This window comes from Myripristis murdjan, chromosome 7, assembly GCF_902150065.1.
Source record: "Myripristis murdjan chromosome 7, fMyrMur1.1, whole genome shotgun sequence".
Lineage (NCBI taxonomy): Eukaryota > Metazoa > Chordata > Actinopteri > Holocentriformes > Holocentridae > Myripristis > Myripristis murdjan.
Window position 1 is genome coordinate 29,745,769 of NC_043986.1, and position 23,515 is coordinate 29,769,283.

Consider the following 23,515-nt stretch of genomic DNA (forward strand, 5'->3'; position numbering starts at 1 on the left):
GCCTTTGCCTCCATAGAGCTGAACAAACAGGCACTTGTCATTAAAAACAATGTTCACTGTATGCAGGAAAAGGAAAGCAAACAAATCAAACGTTGAAATTTGCTCAAATGAAAAGTCTAGGATCTTAGTCTTTAATTTCCAAGGCGTCCCAGACATCTAAAATCATAGGGACTGTACTCGCCTTTTCAGAGAATGTGCTCAACATGACAATTGCCAACTTGCAGACATGTTTGTAAATGGAAGTCCAGGTTGCTTTATATCCAGCTGAACAGCTGTGCAGACATCAGCAACTCACTGCTGAAGATGCTGCTGCTAATGGATTTTCACAGAATCAACTTGTTCCTGCAGGCAGCACTTCATCAGTCTCTATATATTGGTTAGGAAATGTGTCAACAGTCACTTTTATACGGTGCTGCTGGTCCTTATGATGCCACACTTTTTGGACAGCCTGCATTCTGAATGCAGGAATTCCTCTTTACCTTGGTCACGTGTGATGGGAGCCACGTCTTTCGTCGAGGGCGACAGGCAGAATATTCGTCCGCCGTAGATCCGTCCCTCCGTCTCCACGTAGTCTTCAAAGGAACAGTTAACTCCAGCTGACAGACTGGGTACATTCTGGGCCTGGAGGACCAACTATAAGACGAAGAAAGGAAGAAAACAGAAACAGGAAGGGAGGGAAGAATGTTTTTATTGGATGTGCTTTATTAGGACCAATAAGTAAGATATCAACTGGATTCCTGGCTTTCAAAACTCTGGGTAACTGTTTCTTTCTGTCTTTACTTTGTTTTTACGAGGGGAACACACTATACCTGTACTTCTGACATAGTGACAGAGACGTTGTCGGGTTGGACAGCAAGGCGGACACACTGCTCTATTCTGGTGGTGAAACGCTGAGGCTCCTCTGCCCTCTCACAGCGATCCTTCCGTGAACAACTGAAGAGAGAGAAAGAGAGAGGTTATATCCAAACCCTGCATATCATGATAGTGTGAACATACTGATGCATGTCAGTGTGTGGATTTCCAAGCGAATGCAAACTAAATGTTGCATAGTATCATGGGTGACGCTGTTACCTCTGGCTCCTTCTTATTCCTGGTATAGAAGTGTAGAAAGAATTAAATTTGGTCTCAGGTGTGAATATTTTCAGTTGTTTGTATGACGAATGGCATCACAATTGTGATTTGTTTTAGGTAGTTGCTGAACATTTCTGAGATGTTGGGTTGCTGTAAATGCGGTGGCCTTTTGTGCTGAGAATTGCAAAGCCAGAAATCAAAGTGCTAAACTAGCCTACTTTGCTAGCTAGATCACTGGAAGAGGAACACAGATAGACAGAGATTCTGGTTATTGTTGGATTTGGAAATTGATTTTTTTTTTTTTTTTTTTTTTTTTTTTTTTGGATTTTATTTCTTTGCACAGTAGGATGAAAGAGCAGAACACAGCAAATGAAAATAAGCAAGTTGTGCAAGTGAGATTTAAATACTTTGAGGCTTACAGAAGGAATCTCACTTCAATAAACATAAGCAAATACAAGCATGCAATAATATGAACATACTATCCCAAATAGGAAACAAAAAGGTGTTTTGCAACCAGAAATTCATTTCATCCAGAAAGTTAATACTCTGCATGTAGTTTTTTGTTTGACATGTCATCATAGCAGCATTGCATTTTATTTATTAAACTGTGTAAAGGTATGACTCTGTGTGTGCACATGCACAGTAAAGACAGCCACTGAAAATAAAACATTGCTGCATGGATGCAATGTTGCAGTAATCAACTGCCTGGTGAATACTTACACATTGTGCAGCACACACCAGCCACAGTGAGGATCTCCTGAACCCAGGCAGGCTCCACAGGAGGTGTACTGCTCACAGCTCTCCACTGGCACACGAGTGACCTGCAAATAAAGCACGCACATGCATATACATGTGGTTAATATTGTACATATACACTGTTAACATCATCTTCAAGCAGCCCTGTGTGGAGCATAAAATCATCATCTACTAGAGGTGTCCTCACAGTGAATATCATGCGTTGAGATAAACAGCTCTGCACCGCACACAAACAGGAAATGCAAGTCTTGTTTACAGTCACACTTTGAATGGCTTGGCTGGAGAGGACACAGAAGGAGCGGCAACACATACAAACATGCGCTTAGGTGAGATCACACTCTGTGACAAACATCCTTGCATGACGTGCGTACTGCTCACTGTTTTCCACTGGAACACAAATTACTTGGAGATACGCACAAACTGTTAACATCAAATACAATTTAACAGCTTTTCTCTAACCTGTTACCAAACTGGTTAGAGAAAACAATCACAGCTATTCACCGCTGCTTGAACCCAACAAGTACAACTAGCTTTAAGCATGAGGATAAACTCCTCCATGATTTCACTGAGGAATAATCTGATGAAAATGTTGGCAGAAAAAAAAAATGAAAGGATGAATGTTTTGCCCTGTAACGTCACAAGAGTTCAGTGAAGACTAGAACCAATGGATCTTGATAAGCCAATAATAACTGAATTCAGTCATTCTTTCCAAAATCTATAAATTATAAAATAAATTATATAATAAATATCTAATTGACTACCTGATGAACAGCCTTCCTTTCCCTAATAGCTTTTTTTTTTTACTTTTTAATGAAAATGTTCTCTGATAACATGTTGATAGCTACTTTAAATGAAAAGTGGGTTGCCAATGAAATGCACCACGGTAGCTGCTGTTGCCAAGCGATTTCACTCAAAAGATTTTGAGGCCTTTCATGCCGCAAAGTCACCGTAGCTCAAAACGCTATTGAGGCTGTTTGCCCCCGCCTGTCACCACAACCGCCTCAGACACATGACGGCCTGTCTGCCTTCAGCTTGGAGAAAACACTCTCCAAGAAGGCAAGTTTTGCCTCATCACAGAGCCTTCTGGCAGGGTGCTTTGCCATGAAGGATGAACAAAGTTTCAAATAATTCATGAAAAACAAGGGAGCGGTGCCTCACAAATAGAGAAAGCAAGGCAATGCTTGACCTCAAGTCTGTCATGTCTTGTTTTTTTTTCCTGATTGGGACATCCGGCGAACAGGTTTGGACGTGAACTTTAATCAGAGCCTCATTCACGCAACACCTGGCTGAGTTACTTTAATGCTCGTGCACACTTTTAAAGAATGCGTCTTTGTAGTTAGCACCATGCAGATCCACATCGAGGATTACTCCTTTGTCCCCTAAATCTCTACCAGCTGGCATCTGCGAGTCTGTGCGTCTATTAAGATAAGATGAAACTTTAATGATCCCTGTAGGGAAACTGGTGGAGATTGAGTACTACCAAGGACATCAAACCACTTTGTCCGATTTCGCCTCGCTCTCAGGCTGAATCGCACAACTGTCTGAACATCAGGAGAGACACTGAGACAGGAATGGTCGTTTACAAAGTCCATTTCCAAAAGCGGCAGTCTTTGCAGCTATCGTTGTACACGCTGCGTTCTGTTGTTACCTGCGTCTTCACCGTCAGCCATCTGTCTGGGATTACCAGGGAAGCGCTGCCTACCTTTAATTTCACCCAGGTTTTAGGACGCTCTTAAGTCGAGCAATTATCCCTTAAGAGGACAGTTTGAGACGCTTTAATCATACCGGTGCATGCTCAGGTTTGCTCCGCTGTTCCTTAAATCTGCGCCGTCTCCAGTGTATCAGCATCTGTTTGTTTCATCTTGCATCAACTTACTGCATACCGTTTGCAGGTGACAGACGGATTGGCAGACAGGAAACTGCCTCAGGCAAGCGCACACACACACACACACAAACACACACGCACATGCACACAGCAAGAAATTTGCTGACCGCACACAAGTACGGCAAGTTACTATTGGACCAAAGTTTGTGTGTATTTGAGAGAGAGATTGTGAGAAGGCTCCTGGGGCGTTTGGTGAGTGCTTAAATATGGCTTTGACCATCCAACACACAGCCACACGCTCACTCAAGCTCACACACACACACACACATACCTCCAGCTGCCTCAATCAGGTGAAGTATTACATCTGTAATGTCGCAGAGGCAGGGGGCACCCCGGGTGAGCCACGAGGTGGTGAGGTTGAATTCTAATGGCAGCTACAGGCGCAATACTGCAGAGACCTTCACTGAGGAAACTCCACCTTCATGCACCATTTTTTGGTTGTCTAATCATTCATATCATGTATCAGCCTCTCCTGAAGCCCCCCATATATCTTTGAAGCTTAACTAATCAGATACAAAAGTATATATTTTCCTTAATGCTGTGCTTAATAAATGTTGGTATTATAAGATTTAATGTAAAAGTCTGAGTCACTTCCAGAGTGGCTGAAGTGAGTGAGCAGGTGGACACTTCAGACCTGTGGCACTGTGGTGGGATTCCTTTTTGTATGACGTTGCAAACTTCCATTTATGCTGGTTTGTTACTGTGGAGCAGCTCATGTGTCTGTGTTGACATCTGACCTTTCATAGCATTATGTTTGTAAAAAAGTGGCAGTAACATGGCAACCATGGTACGACTTCTTGCATTGTGATATGATGGATCTGCTATTGCCTTCCTAATAAATGGAGATGCCCACAAGTCATTCAGTTCCAACCATCAGAGCAGCAATACATAAAGTGCATTTTGGGTGAATTTCAAATCAGAAGGATTCAACTGAACAATAGCAAAATAAGTTTAAAAAAAGTTTTTTTGTTTTTTGTTTTTTTTTTCCCCACTGAAAACAAGTAATTTATTATCATAGAATCTTAGAATCTTGTTTTTCCTCAAACAAATACCAGTGGAATTAGATAATCCCACTAATTTCCAATGCAATTTCACTTGTATCGGGATTTCTTTCTGGGAATAAGTGTATGTTTGAAATGTGTTGAAATAAGACAGCATAAGGCAGATCTGCCTACAAGGATCAAGAAAATGACACATGAGTCAATAAAATTAAGGAGACAAGTGGAATAACACTGGAAACAAGAGGAATTCTTTTTTTTTTTTTTTTTTTTTGAACAAGATGAGACTGAATATGGCTAAGAGAATAACATGTTAATATGGAGATTGTGTGTGTGTGTGTGTGTGTGTGTGTGTGTGTGTCTACTATCAGTCAGCTCCATTCTTCAATGTAACAAAGTAATGGCCTTTGTGTGGTAAAGATGTGTTCCTAATATAAAGCTGTAGAAGTTACACCCCTGGTGTTAAAGAAAGACCTTTTCACTGAGATCGTCCGTGCCTACATAATGTCTGGATACCAGCAATCCCTCAGGTTCATCCCCGGCCTGTGTGACTCCTCCCTCTGTGTTACTCTGATGCAGTTAGACACAATGGCCTATGGCAGATTCATAGGATGATAATAGTAACCAGAGTATGATAACTATTATAATGCTACCATTACCAGGCACAGGCCTCTTACAGGACACCAAATAGCAGCAAATAGCAGTCATTATTCGTGCTTGGACAAATACCAGGCTAGTAATACTGCCTATCCAGCGGAGGGGGGAAAAAAAGTCATGCTCAAACACAATAGCCAGGCGGATAAGTTTATTCAGTGTGGTTTTGTGATAGCGGGAGGATGATGTATTCCAATGGAACAGTTCAATTATTGAGTTTTAGAGAGCAGATAATGGGAAGGGAGACGGGAGATGCGCGGCCAAAGACTCTTTGTCTTACCGAAGAGGCTGGGGAATGTACGTGTGTGTGCGTGCGTCTGGGTTTATGTGGTAAGTGAGAACCACCTATTCATATTAAATATGGCATTTTCATCCCTGGCCTATTTGCTGCTGCACGGGGAAACACATTTATCTATGGACAGCAGAGAGGGGGGGGGGGGAGGATGTGCGAATGAGGGGACACAGAGGGGGGAAGAGGAGGTGAAGATAGAGCGAAGGAGATCGCCGCGAAACAAAAATCTCCGTTTTCGCAATAAATTCCCTGTTGTCGCCCCGTCTTCAAAATGTAGTTTTTCGAAAATCTTCAGGTTGGGTTATTTCTTGTTTTATGTCACCACGGCGGTATCAAGAGGGGAGAGAGAGGATGGAGGAGGAGGGAGAGCAGAGCAAGGGGATTTATTACAAATAAATAACAGCCACAAACGAGGCTCTCTCATTTGGGTCACAATAGAAAGGCTCTTAATTTGCCCTGTGGAGTCGGAAAGGAAGGAGGGAGGGGGGAGGATGAGAAATGTAGGGAAGCTTGAATGAGAGAGACACACAAATGTAATTGCGACGGATGTTTCATTCCACATATGGGGCCTGTGCGGTCCCGAGCTAGCTGCAGCGACGGGCCTGCCTGTAATTGTCCCATCTGTATAATATAGGAGGAGAATATAAGGCGCTATCACTACACAATGGGGTGATGGATGGCTTAGTCTAGCAGCCAGCGGTGAGTTAAAACTGCCACGCAAACACACACACACACACGCGCGTGTTGACATCCATGACGCGCACGGATACGGCATTTGTGGAAACACACTCATGCACGCCGGGTAAAACTTCAGCTGCATATGTGTGTGAGTGCATGAACTGATGTTTGCATGCGAAATGCAACCAGGGTAATGCAGGCACACACACACACACACACACAGGTCATCATCCTGGCCACCCAAACAATAGCAGGGTCTAATTTCACCAAACCTAACTTTTTTTTTCTTCCATGGGTGGTTCCTCTTTTTTTTTTTTTTCCATTTCCATTTTCTCCTTCTCTCTCTCTCTCTCTCTCTCTCTCTTACTCGCACTTTCTCATCTGTCTTGAATTTGGCCGGACACACAGAAAAACAGAGCAAATGAGGCCATAGATCACAAGGAGACACCAACAGACAGCTGGAGAGAGAGAAAGAAAGAGAAAGAGAGAGAGCGAGAGAGAATGATAGCCTGATCCACAGACTATCCCTCCACCATCATCCCTTTAGAAGTGCATTCCTGTTTCGTTCAAATCTCCCTTTTTTTGACCGCCAGGTAATAGCTGCAGCCCGACAATAGCAGCACAATGGGCCCCCGGCTTGACAGCATCACACCCGGAGGCGGGCGCAAAGACAATGATGGAAACCCGATGGGAGCCTGACGCCGTATATCACCGGGGAAAGCCATCGCTCTTCTCAGCATGTTTCTCTTTGTCATCTTTCCCTTCAAAGTCACCGCAACGTAACAGAGACAACAGAGAGGAGGCGATTTCTGACCCGCATTGTGCCGATCAAGCTAATATTACAGTGGTCAACCTGCGCGTTAAAGCTGCACCGGGCAGGATTTTCAAGTTCAAATCCAACCATCTTACCAGCTTAAACAGGGCCCTAAGCATCCCCCATTAAGTCAGTATAGATTCACTCTAAATCCTCAAATAATTAGTAGCTTTATTCTGGTGTCAGCATAGTGTAGTGGGGGAAATCCTCTGCTCAAAGGAGTTAACAATGCCATGGGGTCCGTTTTAGTGAGGGATGTTTAGTCAAACTGACAAAAAAGCTGAGATAAGTCAACAATCTATAAATGAGTTGAGCTGTTGAGAATGGAGACGCAACCATCACACTATGTCGGTATTTGATATTTCGTCAGCTAGGTCGAAATGGTCCTCACTTCAACTGACCCTTGACGATTTTGAACAATGTACCTTGAAGGGGTCCTACTAATCACCCCTACATACCCCAAAGTGCTCAAACAGTCCCCAAAACTTTTAAACGTAGACTAAAAACCCCATCTCTTTGGTCTGGTCTTTATGTGGTGTCTTATAATATCATAATTTTATAGTTCTACAGGTATTCTACTTCTTATTTACTATTAGTTATTTTATCTGTATTTGTTTTATTGTTATTTATTGACAGTTTCTATTATTTTCTACATTCTACTTTATTGTTTTTCATCTTGTTTTTTTTTTATATATATTTTAATTCAGTATCTTATTCTTGAGTTATTTTATTATTGCTGTGTCTTTGTTGTTTTAAATCATTTCATATTGTTTTTATATTTTTATTCAGTATCGTATTCTTGAGTTATTTTATTATTGCTGTGTTTTTACTGTTTTAAATCATTTCATATTGTTTTTATATTTTTATTCGGTATCTTATTCTTGAGTTATTTTATTATTGCTGTGTCTTTATTGTATTAAATCGTTCCATATTGGGTTTTTTTATATTTTATTCAGTATTTTATTTTATTTTATTTTTATTCATTTATTTATTTATTTATTTATTCATTTATTTAAAATTAACCATATTTTATGAGCGTGCATCAGTCTCCTTGTCCTTTCACTTCTTATTTTTTGCTTATTTGTCAATCAAGATGTAAAGCACCTCGAATATCATGCATTTGTTTGAAAGGTGCTATATAAATAAAATTTGATTGATTGATTGATTGAAAACTTCCCCACAGGATCCATCAGTGCTCAACCAGTTACCCAAAAGTACCTCCAAGGCCTCAAACAATGAGCCAGGAGGACCCCAAAGTACCCAAAAGTACCCCAAAGTGCCCAAAAGCTCTCAGACCATTACTCAAGTTTACCCCAAAGTCAGTACTTTGAGTAAACTTGGGTAACTATTTTAGCATTTTTTTGGTAACTGAGTACTTTGAGATACTCGGGAATGCAATGCACGTAATATATGTAAGTTGCCTCGGGCAGCTTTAAAGTGGCAATCATCAAAATCCTTCTTTTTCTTGTTTTGTCTCCATCTTTAGTTAATTTTTTCCCAGGAAAGAGGTACCAGACACCAGTGTACAAAAGTAAATATAACAGCTTTCAGTCAGGATGTAGGTTGAGTCACTGCCTTATCACAATCAGTGACAGAGAATGGCATAACTGACAATTGTTTATAGAAAAATGTTGCAATCATTACTTTAAGGTTTGGCTGCCTGAAGGTAAATTGCTTGATTGCAACATATTTAGTGCAACTTCACATCAAATTCAAAACGAGTCATAAAAATAGAAATGTCATATCACATATGCAGGCAAAAGCTCCCCGTGGTGTTATTCTAATATGTACATTAATCAGGACTAGAGAATCTAACACATTCACACACACACACACACACACACACACACACACACACACACACACACACACTTTATTCTTTTCATCATTAAGGTTCTCTCCTTTTCCCTTGCTGAAAGACTGAATGATCTGATACAGCCTAACTCCCTCCCCTCTGTATCTCTCACTCTTACTCTGTACGCCCACACGCCCACACACACCACACACACACACACACGCACACACACACACACAAACACACACACACACACACACACACACACACACACACACACACAATCAACTTCAGGCCATTTCCTTCTTAAATCCAAGTCACACTGTTCCTCTCAACTATATTAAGACGTCTGTCTGTTTCTTTCACCGTCTCACAAATCACATTCCCATCAGCTGATTGCTCATCTCTTTTCCTTGACAGGCACAAGGGTGGGGAGAGAGAGAGGGAGAGAGAGAGAGAGAGGGAGAGAGAGGGAAGGAGAGAAAGGGAAAGAGAGAGAGAGATTGTATACACATTGTATTGTTCTCCATTCACATTTCACTGTTTATATGTCATTTTTCGCTTTGGCAACATGTTTGATCCAAAACGTCATGCCAATAAAGTCACTTGAATTGAATTGAATTGAACTGAATTGAGAGAGGAGGTGGGGTGAGGGGGGGTGAGAGAGACAGACAGTGTTTCAGTGGGTACCATCCCTTAAAAACATGCAACATAAAATACTAAATGCATAGAAAAACATGGACAAATATATGGCAACATGGTTAGCTAAGCTCTCATGATGTTTGTAGGCAACAGATCAAGTGATTGAATGAGACAAGAGCAAAAACAGAAAAATCTTACTTATTGAAATAAAATGCATCAGGAGATATTATGTTGAACTATTAGTTATCTGAACTCTTCTTTGCTTGGAAAATAGAATATTCCAAAATATGGGCAACCAAGTAGCTTCTTCTATATGAACCAGCCGCAGGGCTTTGTGTCAAACTCTGAAACTCTCAGAAGAAACTCCCACAGCAGAGACAGTGGGCTGCATACAGACTGTTGGTGGTCAGAATCATAAATACGAGCAACTTTGCTAGCAGCACTTTTTCCATTTCCACTCGGGTCGTGACCGGTGTTATAAACTGTCGGCCTCGAATGAACCACGAAATCCCACCTTGTCTTCTCTGTGACTGGCAAAAAGCTGCAGATGTCATGTGGTCTCTTCTAAAAAGTAGCTCTAAACTTCAGAAGGTGCTCCAATCTGCCTCAGAAGACGCTTTTCAACACAACTTATTGATATGCCATTGATAGAAAAAGTATACTGATACTTTTCAAAGTGTCTTGGTCAAAAACACTTCAATATGGAGGATGTTTGTCTTGAAAACGGGTTGAAGGACAGTGTCTTTAACCACCAAGCAACCCTGCTGCCAACAGAAAGTTAGCTGCATGCCAACACAAACTGCTCCTGATGCATGCTGTCCCAAACTCACTGATTAGTTGACAAGGCCACTGGGACATACAGTGTATGTATGTACTCTCACCTCATTATTCCTCTCATCCCGCCGCGTCCCTGTCTTCGCTCAGACTTTCAGCATCTTCAAAGTTGGAAAAACATCAAGTGAAACTGCTTTAAAGGAGCGCATGGCGGTCGTTTCTCCCTGACCTCCAAGTGCAGTAAGTGCTGAGTGAATTGAATATGAGCCCTCTCTGATGTGGTGCCAAGGGTAGGGTTTCTCCACCGTACAGTACAGCACAGTACAGTACATTTCTGTACCGTGGCTAAATCAATACGCGGTGGTACATCATTGGACCATTACGCCACTGACTGAGCGTCTTTGTGGAGGCAGGGGCAAAGCCATTCGCTGCCAGTGGGTCATCTTACGTCGCTGTTTTACAAGCGCAGAGGCTTGACCTTGACTCCAGAGTTCGGGAGCTATATAGTGGAAATATGGTGGTGATACTAAGGCAGACATAGGATCAGAGAGTTGGCCTGACCTCACAGCTGCACTGCACATCCAGAGAGCTTACACTCTCATCTCATGTAAAGTGACTTGATCTGTTGAAGTCCTATACTGTACTACAGAAAATACTATTAGCCTCTTTATTGCACAGTGCTGTATACTGTTGATACTGGGGTCAGACCATCAGTCTCTGATATCATCTGGTATGACAAGAGTAGTACTCACCAATATCATATTGATGACGATTAGTATCAGAATTAGCATTATTATATTGCTGTCTCATCAAATCAAATCTGTTTCAGAGGCTTTTCCATGGTAGTAAGAATAAAACCAGGCAAAATATGAAATCTTTTTGTATTGTTTTATCTTGGCATTTTAAAGCTACTCAAAAAAGCTACGCAATTTTCTTATCACTAGAGGGTGTCAAAAGCACAAATTCGATTTAAAAGTGCACATAGCCCCTCCTCTGCCCGCAGGATCATTTGTCCAAACCGAAAGTAAAGAAAAAAAGTGTTTTTTGGTGGAAACAGGGGATACATTTCACTGTTCAAAGGCTCCTTGATTATTCTGTCTCTGAGCTTCAATTCAAAAATCTGTTAAAACTGCAGACTTTCATCTACAAGGTAAGCTTTGAATAAACTTTTTTTGTGGCTGCATTGTTGACTGAAATTTGGATATGTCAGCTTAGCTATCTGGTGGACCCAAATGCAGAGAACCAAGACACAGGTAAGTTGAAGGAGTTTATTGTGAGGGCTCGGAGGGTGGCAGTTGCAGATGGTGGAATGGAGGCTTGGATGGCGGAGAACAGGCTGGCGAGGAAGGCTGCGGCAGACTGTGTGACACGGGCTGAGGAAACGCTGGATGAAGGCAGGCAGGCAGGTCAGAGAGATGCTAACGATCTGGCTAAGTCTGCAAACGGGAGCCGCATTCTTACACTGCAGATCTGATAAGCAGATGAGAGGTAGGTGTGCCAATGGCAAGCAGGATCAGGTGTGAGAAGTCAGCAGAAAAAGACCCTCTATATCCTGTCTTCAGAATTAAAGCACCATTCTTGGTTATAATGTATTCGGTGAGTCATTTGTGAATAAAGCTTTTACTTTCTAAACAACTGGAAGTGCTTATTTTGTACTGTGGCTAGCTTGAGAGGAAAACACAGGAAAAAACACTATGGCCTGGCAGAGACCTTAACAGGATCTGATCATCTGCAGCATGTACAGTTTCACAGAAGCTTTGAATGAAGTCGAAGCAACAAGGCGGTTTATTCATTTGGGACAATACAAAAATATAGAAAGCTGTAAACTGTACAGTGAAAACAGACCTCCAATGACAACGCTCACTGCAAGGGGTTATTTTGCAGCAAAATAATGCAAATAATGCACCTGACTTGGTAGAGAAATTCTCTATGGCATGAATTCATATGTCTTCTTGCTGGAGAACAGACAGAACCTGATCTCATAGCTATACTGCGCATACAATGGTAATTATATGACATAGTACAGTAGATAAATGACTAATTTGGTACAAAGGTACACTGGAAATCAATAGATTATGTGGTGTAATCCACTTACTCGTCTAATTTGTAGCAATTAGGTGATGTCATCCATAGGAGCACACAGGATGTCTCAAGAGACGAGAAAAAAGAGAAAGGTCTACTGTAAATTATTTCTATCTGAGCAGCCCCAGCTTCAGAGGAAGCCAGCGGGATGAAAAACTTCTGTTCTTCTGCGGCTTTCATTAGAGTAAGTCAGTTTGAACATGTAACGAGGAAATGACGGCGGTGATGAAATTTGTGAGCGCAAAAATGACATGATTTCACTCTCGGTTGAGACAGTGGAGGCAGAGAGAGTGTCTGTGTGAGTCAAAGAGAAACAGAGGGACAGGGAGACAGGTGCAGTGCGAGTGAGAGACAGTGTTTGTGTGTGTGTGTGTGTGTGAGAGAGAGAGAGAGAGAGAGAGAGAAGGAAACTGTGTGTGAGAAAATAAAGAGAGAGTGTGTGTGTATCAGACAGGGAACCGTGTATAAATCCAATGCTCGCTAATCGAAAACTCTCCTCTCTCAGTGAATCAGAGTTTTATGTTTTTGCAGCGTGTGTGTGTGTGCGCGCGTGTGCGTGTGCCACTTTTGCTATACAGATATGTGGCCCATACGCTGCAGTCCGATCCACAACTTTTAATTATGTGTGTGAGTGAATATGGGGAAAGGTAAATTGCTCTGTCAAGATGGGAAATGGGCTTTTTGATGTCTGAGCTCTCATCGCTTGGCATTTCTATTATCCAATGAGGGGAGATGAATGGAGGGACGAAGAGGGGGAGATGAGGAGGAGAGGGAAGAGGACAAACAGGGCGATTGTGTACCTCACCTCTGAAAATCATCATCAGTGTTGTTGCATACACTCTGAATACTTGCGTGGCCGGCTTCCAGGTGATGTTGCACCCTCTAGTGGCCATATTAAAGGCCCCGAGCTGCGACTGTGAACAGCTGACTGCATGGCAATTAGCCAGACTAAACATATATAATCATCATTTGATTAATTTTCTACACGGATAACGTATATGTTAGCTAGCTAAGTGCAGTATGTTGCCAGTTAACCGTCACTGTCTTGTTAATATTAGTACACTCGCTTATGGTTCTTGGTCAAGGAACCAACAACCAAGAGCCGGATTCCAGCAAAGTAAAGCAATGTAGTTCCTTACCAAAAAAAAGTAAGAGAAAAGCTATTTTTCTGATTTTTTTTTCTCATAAATTTGTGAGTTTTTTTCTCATAAATTAACCACTTTAAACTCAGAGAATATCCTTTTTTTTTTTTTTTTCTTGAAATATTACCCCTCTCCTTCCCCTGGCGCTGTAATTTTAGCATATACTTTGCAATATTTGTGCACAGCCAACTCAGCATCCAGGGGGTTGAACAGCTACCTGTGAGTCAGAGAAGGTCACAACATGGCCTCTGCCGGCAATGAGCTTCATATTTAAACTTCTGTCCGAGTATAGTGGACAGTGGCTATATTTTTTATTTATTTTTTTAGATGCACTGAATTTTCCTCTTTTGCCTAAAAAAAGAAGTTTATATGCCTGCAGGCTAGGCCACTGACCTTAAACCTTGATGCATTATCTATAGCCTAGACAGCCCCTGGCTAGGACGACGCGTTCGACTCCTCATCAGTAGGCTAGGAAGGCTCAGCACACTCTCTGCTCCTCTGCTGTCTGGAACACAAGTTCATGTTTGGCAGCCGAGGGGAGATCCTTATTCTATCCAGTGCTGTCAGAACCTATTTCTGGGACAGCAGTTACTCCTCAAATTCAATAGAGAGAGAGGAGGGAGGGGAGGGAGGGGGGGGGACTCCTCACCCCTGCAGCAAAAGAACTGAAAAGAGAAGCCAAGAAGAGTTGGAGAAATAAAGAAAGGGAGCATATCCCGCAAACCAATTATATTTCCCCACCTTTTCTACTCACACCACCTCTCTGTGACTCTCTCTCTCTCTCGCTCTCTCTTTGTCTGCACTGTGAATTTGGCCGGTGTTGAAGTCCTGGAAGTGAAACAGCATTATCTGCCTCCCGAAAAAAAAAAAAAAGGGCATTCCACCTCTGTCAATGGATGTGATTCGGATTTAAAAAAACAACAAAAAAAAAAAAAAAAAAAACAATCCGCAGACAGGATTGAAAGACAAAGTGGGTGACAGGATTAAAACGAGTATTTTTTAAGTCTACTATCATGCATCTCCCATTAATATTGCACACTGCCTCAAATACAGGCATGTTATAACATAAAACCCCACATTCTGTGTCTTCTAAAAGCAGGTGGAAAAAATGCACAATTCCTCTCACGGTGGGGCAAAAAATAGCGCGAGGATTTCTTCGGCAGTACACGTGTAGCGAAAATGCAGCGGGACAAACCTCCCCTCCTGTCAGCAGACGTCCCTGTAAAGTGCTCGCACGGAGACACGCAGACATGTAGGGGACGTATCAGCGGGTCCTTAATGCTCATCATGATAAAACGCCGCCTTTAATAATTGACAAAGACTTTCTGTGGCAATAGCAGTCATCTTTAATGCAGATGACAGGAGTTAAAAGCGAGGTTCTGCAGACTCGCAGCGGACCCGCCATCCCGCCTTCTCCATCCTGCTCCGAGGCGGCTGAGCCCCGCTGGCTCAAACAGAGATAAAACGCCGCTATTATTATTGCAATTGATATTACCTAATGCCTGTGCTCTCGCGCTCCACCTGCACGTATTCACAGCTCGCCGTTCGCTGTCAGATGTTGTCAATCCTCGCCGAATGCCTCCTACTGCTTCTCCTCATTTCTTTTTCCCTGACTTTTTCTAGCACTTCTTCACGAGCAATTTTGTCAAAGTGCTATGGTGGAGACCCTTGACCTTCTTACTGCAGGTTTCTTGTAATGCTGGTGATTTAGGAATTTAATCTGATCCTACTGGTTGTAATGTTGGTAATGCAGGGATTGAATCTCATCTTTCTGCCTCTAGTGCTGCTAATCTAGGACTGGATGTTTATTCTACTGCACTCAGTATAAGTCGCTCTCATTCGGATAAAAGCTTGAAATTTGAAAAGGGAAACTCGCCGTCTCCTTTCCTTGCACCTTGTTTCTTATTGCTCTTTAATGCACCGATCCCAGTTTATTGAAAAACAATGTGAAGGACAACTCTGAAAGTCAACCACGGTTTGACTGTGCATGTCTGTGTCTTTGTGTCCTTATGTGTGAATACAAGTCACGTGTCGCTCTATGTATCGGCGTTACATAAGTGTGTGTGTGTGTGTATCCTGTCTGCAAATACACAGTATATCTCCCCGTACAGTATATCCAGCATCTCTTCCTGTGCTGCTCTCCTTGATCGAAGGGCTTTATTTCCCCTGTCACATCAACACCGATGCCGTCCATTTGTATCAATTACACTCCACTTCCCCTCTGTGCTCATTCAGACACATGGAAGTCAATTATGTCTAATCGCTGGTAAATTACACAGCAGTCGCATGGCAGCTACTGTCTACATACTGGGGGAGTCTCGTCGAAGGTTAGCGCATCGCCGTCATTAGCCGTTATGAGATAACAGAACGGTGGAAGTAAAAGGAGAAGAGGAAGAGGGAGCGTCTGAACTCTGCAAACGGCGATATCAAACATGTATGGATCTGGTTTTTCAAGATGGTGTGACACTGCAGTTAGGAGAATTTCTCTACAAAAGCCAGATGAAGAGATCTGACTGACAGGCACATCATCTTAAAATACAAAAAAAAAAAAAAAATGCACTTTCCATCTTCATTTCCTAATTATTTCATTCCTCCCTTGTCTGTTTATACTGTTTTCCTTAAGATTAAATAGTTTTGTTTCCCACTAAAGCTGGACCGAATGCCATCTAATGCAATAAATGTGACATCCGAGGCCTGCCACAATTATTGCATTATCGTCTGATCACAATTATTTGATTTGACGGCAATCATTTTCAGCAACTGTTCCACAATCGTGTTTCCATCCAAACACCACTGGGGTTTTAAGGCAATGTTAGCGATGTCACAACGAATAGAAAACAATTCAGACGTGTCTCCATCAGCTGGAGTGATGAAATGTTGTTTTTTTTTTTCTCCCTCTGTCTGATGGTCTGTCATTGGTTATGAGTGAATTGTCTGTATGTCCTGACCTACAGCACCAGCAGCAGCACTATTAACAGGTAAATATGGCAGTCATTGCAATTCACTTATATTAACTGTGGTAGCGTGAGGTAGTTCTAAACATCTCTGATAGCTGCAGAGCATCCACACATTACAGACACTGCTCTTACAACCTGATATGAAGCCAAAGTGTGGAACAGACCCACCGGTCCACCAGAGGAAACTGTGTCAATATGGTTTGCTTTGCCTAGGCCTTTACAATGACACACAGGAACATTATCATGTCGAGTGTTGTGCATATGCAAGCTCATTAGCTGATCATTAGCTCATTATCTATGGGTATTAGCTTGTTAAGGTTAGGGAAAGGTTATGGTTAGGTAAAGGGAAGTGGTTAGGGGTAAGGTTAGGAAACATTACTGTGGAAACGTTACTGTCTCAGTTAAAGTCAGATTTGAACTTGGGTCACCCACAGCAGAGCGTGTGTTTGACCCATCCATCACCCCTTACATGGACTCTGTTGCTCCCAAATACTACATCATGTTACCGCTCCTCCATGCAAACGTGTACTTTTCACACCTAGATGATGCAAAATGTGACACTGACACAGTTCCTATGGTGGATCTGTGGGTCTATTACACACTTTGGCCTGATACAGCTTTGGCCACTAACATCTGCCAGTTTGGAGCAAACTGAACAAGTGTCACTTTAACTTTCAGTTTCATTTTCACTTTCACAGCTGAGAACACTTCTCTTGTAGAGTAATGCGCACCAGGAAGAAAGTGATTTAGATTAATTTTATTACCTATACATGGACTGTGCATTGGGACAGGTGTGTGTGTGTGTGTGTGTGTGTGTGTGTGCATATAGCAGCAAAGCAGGACGAATGCACATTAGAGAAAACATAGGTAATATGACTGTAAGGGCAGCTGAAATGATCATTATACTACTAATAATTATGGCAATATTTTTTTATTTTCTCAACAACATGAAACTGTTGCGATGGAAATTTAATACATTAAAGGAAAACATGCTTCTTGTAAAGTGACACAAAATTCTGCAATATCTCCTGATTTCACAAGAGAATTCCTCAAATTCCCTGACTTTTCCAGTCTGGACAACACCTCTCAGTTTTCCGTAACATTCCAGAATAAATCATAACCAGTACAACCTGTGAGTCACACTGCAACTGCTGCAATACCTGTGCCATGACATTTTGTCCATATTCTGCAGTCTGGCAGTGGAAATAATAGAGGGTTCCACACGAGTTGGGGCCAGAGTGACTTCACCAGTTACAGCCAGCAGGATTTGTTCAAAACTTTACGCAATTAAGATCCTCACAGCTCAATTTGTACCTCTGGCTGTGGGAAACAAAGCTGGTCCACTCAAATCTGTTTCCCCTGGTGGAGGCGAGGTATGGTGCTGCATTCTATATACAGGACTGGTTAATATTCATGATATCAATTAGCACTCATGCAAGCATGGTCATGTACGTATGTATTCATAAGCTTGCCTGCTTTCTTGACCCACTTTTTGTTGTTTTTACTATATGTATGTTTTGTCTTTCCTCATGTGCTTCACTTTTTCTACACATCTTCCTGTCTTTTCTCTTCTTCTGCACTGCTTTCCACTTCTAATATTCGCTCTATTCATTCCCAGAGGTTACGTGTGTGTGTGTGTGTGTGTGCTTGTGTGGTTGGGTGATTGTGTGTTTTTGTCACTATTCAGTAAATTATGTGTGACGGTGTGTTTCTCCACACACACATCCAGCAAGTGTGTGTGTGTGTGTGTGTGTGTGTTTGTATGGTAGAGGCAGCCATGCATGACTAGAGCCGTCACTTAAATCACCAGACAGAAAAATGGCTATTGATATTCAGTCATCAGTTCCAAGGGGTTGTCAACGGCAACTGCAGGAAGTATTATGGGGTTCATAACCTGCCCTGCTCTAGATCACTCTGTTTTGAGTGTGTGTGTGTGTGTGTGTGTGTATGTGTGTGCCATACCTGTTTATCAGTGAGGGCGTACAGGTACTGGTGATCAGGGCTGAAGAGCAGATCTCTCAGAATGGGGCTCCCATCGCTCACCACCACGTTCTCATACAGCAAGGCAGGCTGGGAAATGGAGTTCACAAGGATCTGGAGAGGGGGAAAGAGGAACAAGGCGACGTCGTCAGTACAATTGAATCCCTTTTTTTTAAATTCATGTTTTACAAACGTGAAAGAAAGATGCAGACATCCACAGCTGGAATATGTGACGAATATATATATAACATGGCAATGAACAAATAGGAAAAGCACTCAGAGCGAGGGAAAAGAGGAAGAATCCTGTCTTTCTTCATCTGGTGTTTTCATCAAAATATTTTCAGATATTGCCATTTTACTCCTGGATGTGATTTGCATGACAGTGTATTGCTGCCACAATGGAAATAAAAAGGCTCAGTATGTCTTTATGATGAGCAACTGTTTTTGTTTGAGGTTTCTTTCATCATTGTAAGAATGAAAGCTCTTCTTGCGTTTATGACATAGCCACTTGCCTGGGAACAAGACGCTCCGTGCCACGTCACACATTTCGCCGCTCTGATTGGTGGTAGGTCTATCGAATCGCATACCTGTTCATCTAACAGGGGCCAGGTTGGAAACAATGACTGAAATTCTCGTGTATTTCAATGACAAAAAACATGTTAAAGCCAAAAGAAACAGCAGCGTAAGGAAAAGGGATAAACTGAGAGAGCCTAGTTTATACTTTTTGATCATTTTGAGACATGGTGAGATTCTACGGTTATGAAGCGCAATGGATTTATTGTGACATACAGCAGATTATTGTGGCCATCTGTGTTTTAGGCAGTGGTGATGGCTCAGTTCATTCCAAAAGACCAAGGAACAACTAATAACAAACTTACTGTGATATCAATATTAAGTTATCTTGGTATAATGAGATAAATGAATATGTTGTGATAACAAAAATATCACATCATAAAGAAAGGATGTCGTTATGTGAAAAAAAAATGTTTCCTTACAACATGAAAATTTAAGCCTTTTTTTTTTTTTTTTTTCTCTACAGCACAAATACACTGCTGCAGATTTCTGATGGAGCTGTGTTCTGTGTTCAGACCACACTTCTTCCCAAAGTCTTGGCGCTGTTCTGTTTATGATTACTAACTAAATGAAAGACCTTTGAGGATCCCTCCCACTCCACCACCAACCAAATCACACCCTCTCTCTCTCTCTCTCCGTCTATCTTTCTTTATACTTCTTGGCCTTGATCGCTCTCTTTCCAGGTTCCCGTCCTCGCCTCCATCTGTTCATCCAGCCCCTCGCAAGAGTTTAGAGCCTGCCGAAACTTTTTTTTGTTCTTCTCGTGCCCATGCTCTCCCTCTCGTCTCCCTTTTCCAGTCAGTCTCCATGGATATTATCTGGCAAATCACCGTCGGAGCTTCTTTAATCTTCCTCTCAACAGATGATTCATTAAAATGAAGACGCCGTCACTGTTGTGTGTGCTCTTTGTTGCTAAAGAGGAGGAACCGGCTTTGGTTGAAAGTCGAGTGCTTTGACAAATCAGCCTTGAGGAGGTGCTCAGTGGGACGCCGAGTCCCTGAGACCTTGTCGCGGCAGCTTGAGATTTCACGTTGGAAGTAAACTGTGAGATAATCACCTCGCGTCACCTCTGTGTTTACAGCACAAACTGAAAACAAAGGAGTAGACCTTCCTTTGAGAAACCTGATCTGGGGCAAAGAATATTTGTGCGTATTTGTTTTAAGCAGCTGGGAAGCAAATAGATGGGATTTACACTGCATCAGGATAATCCATAATGTGCATTAGAGAAAAATAAACTGACTTTTGAAAATGTGTCATTTGTTTTAGCGTTACAGCCTCTCACACACTTCCCACCGACAGCTTTATGTGAAGTGAGCGTGACCTTTACAGTATGCCCCCTTGTACTTCTGGCTTTAGTGAACTCTCTCGCTTTCTTACTCTACTCTACAGCACAGGCAAGCACACTCATACATCCACTGACACAAACACACGGAAAAGGACACTTCACTGTTGCCCTGGGCCACCATATCACTTCTAATGAGTGAAGGACTTTGGAGGAGTAAGTGCGGAGCAGGAGCAGGGAGCATGCTTTGGCCTACAGCTTGGGGCAGAGGGCAGTTGGAGTGGGATTCAGGTCAGCTGGCACAGAGGGTCCTGCAGGCCGAGGCAGGTGACTACAGATTCTCATCTAGTCTGCTAGCCCGCAGGTATCTGCTCTCACGCTCCGACCTCTGCACTCTGAAAGCCGCTACATCCAAACACGGCCTCCTAGCTGTGGAAGTGGCAGCGTTTAAAGGTGTCAAACTTGGTTAAACCGCCCAAGATCGTTTTGATTCATTTGCTTTCAGTTAAATGTGGAGTAACAATGGTAATGAAACTGAAAGTAGTCATGAAATTGATGGTGCAGTTATGTGTATGGTTTTCTTTGCTTTGAACTGTAGTGGAAAATGCATTTTTTATTTGGCTTGTTGAAGTTCCCCAACTGCAAGTAGACAAGGCCTTGTTTTTTAAAAAAAAAAAAAAAAAATGTTATCTCAGAGGTACCTTGATGACTGGCTAGAGTTCTGGTCATCCCTCATCTGACCTCCAAGTTAGACTCAAAACAAAGCAATGCAATTGTTCTGCATCGAAAACATGGAATATTGTCAAGAGACACTCAAAACTTACACTTATTATAATGTTGTGCAACTACTCTCCCTTATAACAATATACACTTTAATCATTGGCATACTTACATCTACACCTAAAGTGCCTTGATTAGATGAGGTGTTTCAACAGTGTGCAGTCATGTACCGATTACTGTTTCATAGCTAAAGCAAAACTGAACTTGGTGGTGAATGGTGGAATGGAATGGAGGTGAAATATCCTCATTATCCTCATATAATCCTCATATTATCCAAAGGTAACTATAGTACAACATATAATAATATAACATGAACAGAAGTCTTTGTTTCCCAACATTAACTAGACAACTTTGAAGATGTAGTTAGTGTCTAGGCTCAAAATTCCTAGTTTTTTCTTTCCTTACATTTTCTATTCACATTTTCTTACAAGTGTTTGCACTGCAATTATTACTATGTTGCTCACTGGTCACAGTTCAAACTGAATATGGATATTTTGGTGCTATAAAACTTTGAGATTTTGGCTTCTAATCTGCAGACTGAATAAACTGTCGCATTGCCATTTTCCTGTCCTGAGTTTTTCCCCGACAGACCACACCAAGACAACAGCTGAATATTAGTCCAGACCGGGGGGGAGTAAAAGGAGAATTTCTTCATGGGGATCAATAAAGTCTCACTTTATATTACAAGAATTTTAGATCAACACAGCGAGATGAATGTCATCTGGTCACCTAGATGAAATACCTGCAGGTGTCTTCTGCCGCAACCTTCCTGCTCTATTAAGTTCACTTCCTCTCTGTAAAGTCGGCACTCACTAAATTCAAAGTCATATAAGTCAGGTGGGGGCATCTGGAACTTTTTTATGTTTCCATTTAATCCAGTTTTGCAGTTTCCTGGAACTTATTGCCAAAGAGCCCAGGCTCTATTTTCAGGTTTAGGAGATGAGGAGAGACTTTGCTGGGGTGGACTTTGTTCCATTGCAAATGCACAGAAAGCTGAATGTTCTCCTCGTGAAATATTCTGTCAGAACTGGGCTATATCTGTTTATTTAAAAAACCTAGGTACCCATTTTGATGCGCCGGCAACTTAAAGTCATTAACCTTTCCAACTTTGACGGTCCCATGGGTGGTTTGTCATTACACGGCCGAGCTTTGTTCAAACCCACAGAGCTTTAAACACATGTATAAAATGAAGCACAAGACATCTGGATATTTTCTGTGTGATATAATGCTGCAGCCATAAAGCAAAGGCATCTTGGGTTTGAATATTTCACTCTCTATGAATGTGATGTATCTTCAGTGAAATGTTGCAACAAACAGATACAGAATATGTATGTTACATTGTTAGTAAATGTAGTTTTTTTATAACAAGAAATTGTAAAATAGTAAAATCAGCGTTTCAAGGGTTAAAGCATAATATCGTTTTGCACCGATTAGTTTAGCTCCCTTTGACACAGACAATCCCATGCCATTTTAGCTGATCTTGCTCATTGATGCCACTCTCCAATGAATGAACAAGTGATTAACCGTCACTATCGGCATTCATATTATTGGTTGATCAGTTAGTTATAAAACAGAATATTTAGCTGAAATGTATCTGGGCAAAATGACCGATCGATTCTCTCATTGCCAGACTTCCCAGGATGTGGAAGACGAAGTATCCCTGGCAGAGCAGGGACGCCGCACTGCATACATTCACTGAACTCTCCATTTGTATTTCGGGCATTTCTCCGATGCTCCCCTCTACATCACTTTACAGCGAGCGGGCAGCTGCACGCTCAGGATCTTGCTCAAGGACACTTCAATAGGACATGCACTGTCTGCTGTGGGAGCGAAACTTGGGACTTTTTGATGAGGACGGTCTCCAACCACCAGCCAACCTTGGATGATGCAACTCAGGGCAGAAGCAAAAGGTGACTCTTGCTGGTTAGTTTGCAGCCTGAGCTCAAACTTTGCAACAGGACGGGCGGGACAAGTTATTTCCCCCCCTTATTCCCCTTCTTTCCCTTCCTCTGCACTGGTCCGCTCTCTCCTCTACCCTCCTGGGATGAGGCTCATTACCAAACCAACACTGATATAACCAAGGACACTGTATCCTGAGGCACACAAAGATACACAGGTGTACACAGATATTAATATCTCCGTACACACACCCCGACCTATTCACACTCTTGAGCATATACTCTCGCATTCTATCTCATTTTCTTGAGTGGCTGCCAAATAGTGATCACAAATTGCACTTCACATTGAGCAGGACCGTGTGGCGAGGAGAATAAAGTGAAGGGAAGGGAAAAGGTGGGGGTTCGTATCAAAGGTGTTATGTGCAGCATTTTAACATCGATCCGTCATTTCCACATTAACCT

The 23,515-nt window shown here is 42.1% G+C and overlaps 1 protein-coding gene across 1 annotated transcript in view; it reads right to left on the bottom strand.

Annotated features, from left to right (window-relative positions):
* The window catches only part of LOC115361462 (plexin-A1-like), a 69,284-nt gene that overhangs the window by 43,865 nt on the left and 1,904 nt on the right, over window positions 1-23,515 (bottom strand). The window contains exons 2-6 of the mRNA XM_030054832.1: window positions 23,214-23,248; window positions 18,503-18,634; window positions 1,792-1,892; window positions 810-933; window positions 480-633 (exon numbers count right to left, since the gene is read on the bottom strand). Of these exons, the coding sequence (XP_029910692.1) occupies window positions 480-633; window positions 810-933; window positions 1,792-1,892; window positions 18,503-18,634; window positions 23,214-23,248 (546 nt within the window). The remainder of the gene's footprint in view (window positions 1-479; window positions 634-809; window positions 934-1,791; window positions 1,893-18,502; window positions 18,635-23,213; window positions 23,249-23,515) is intronic.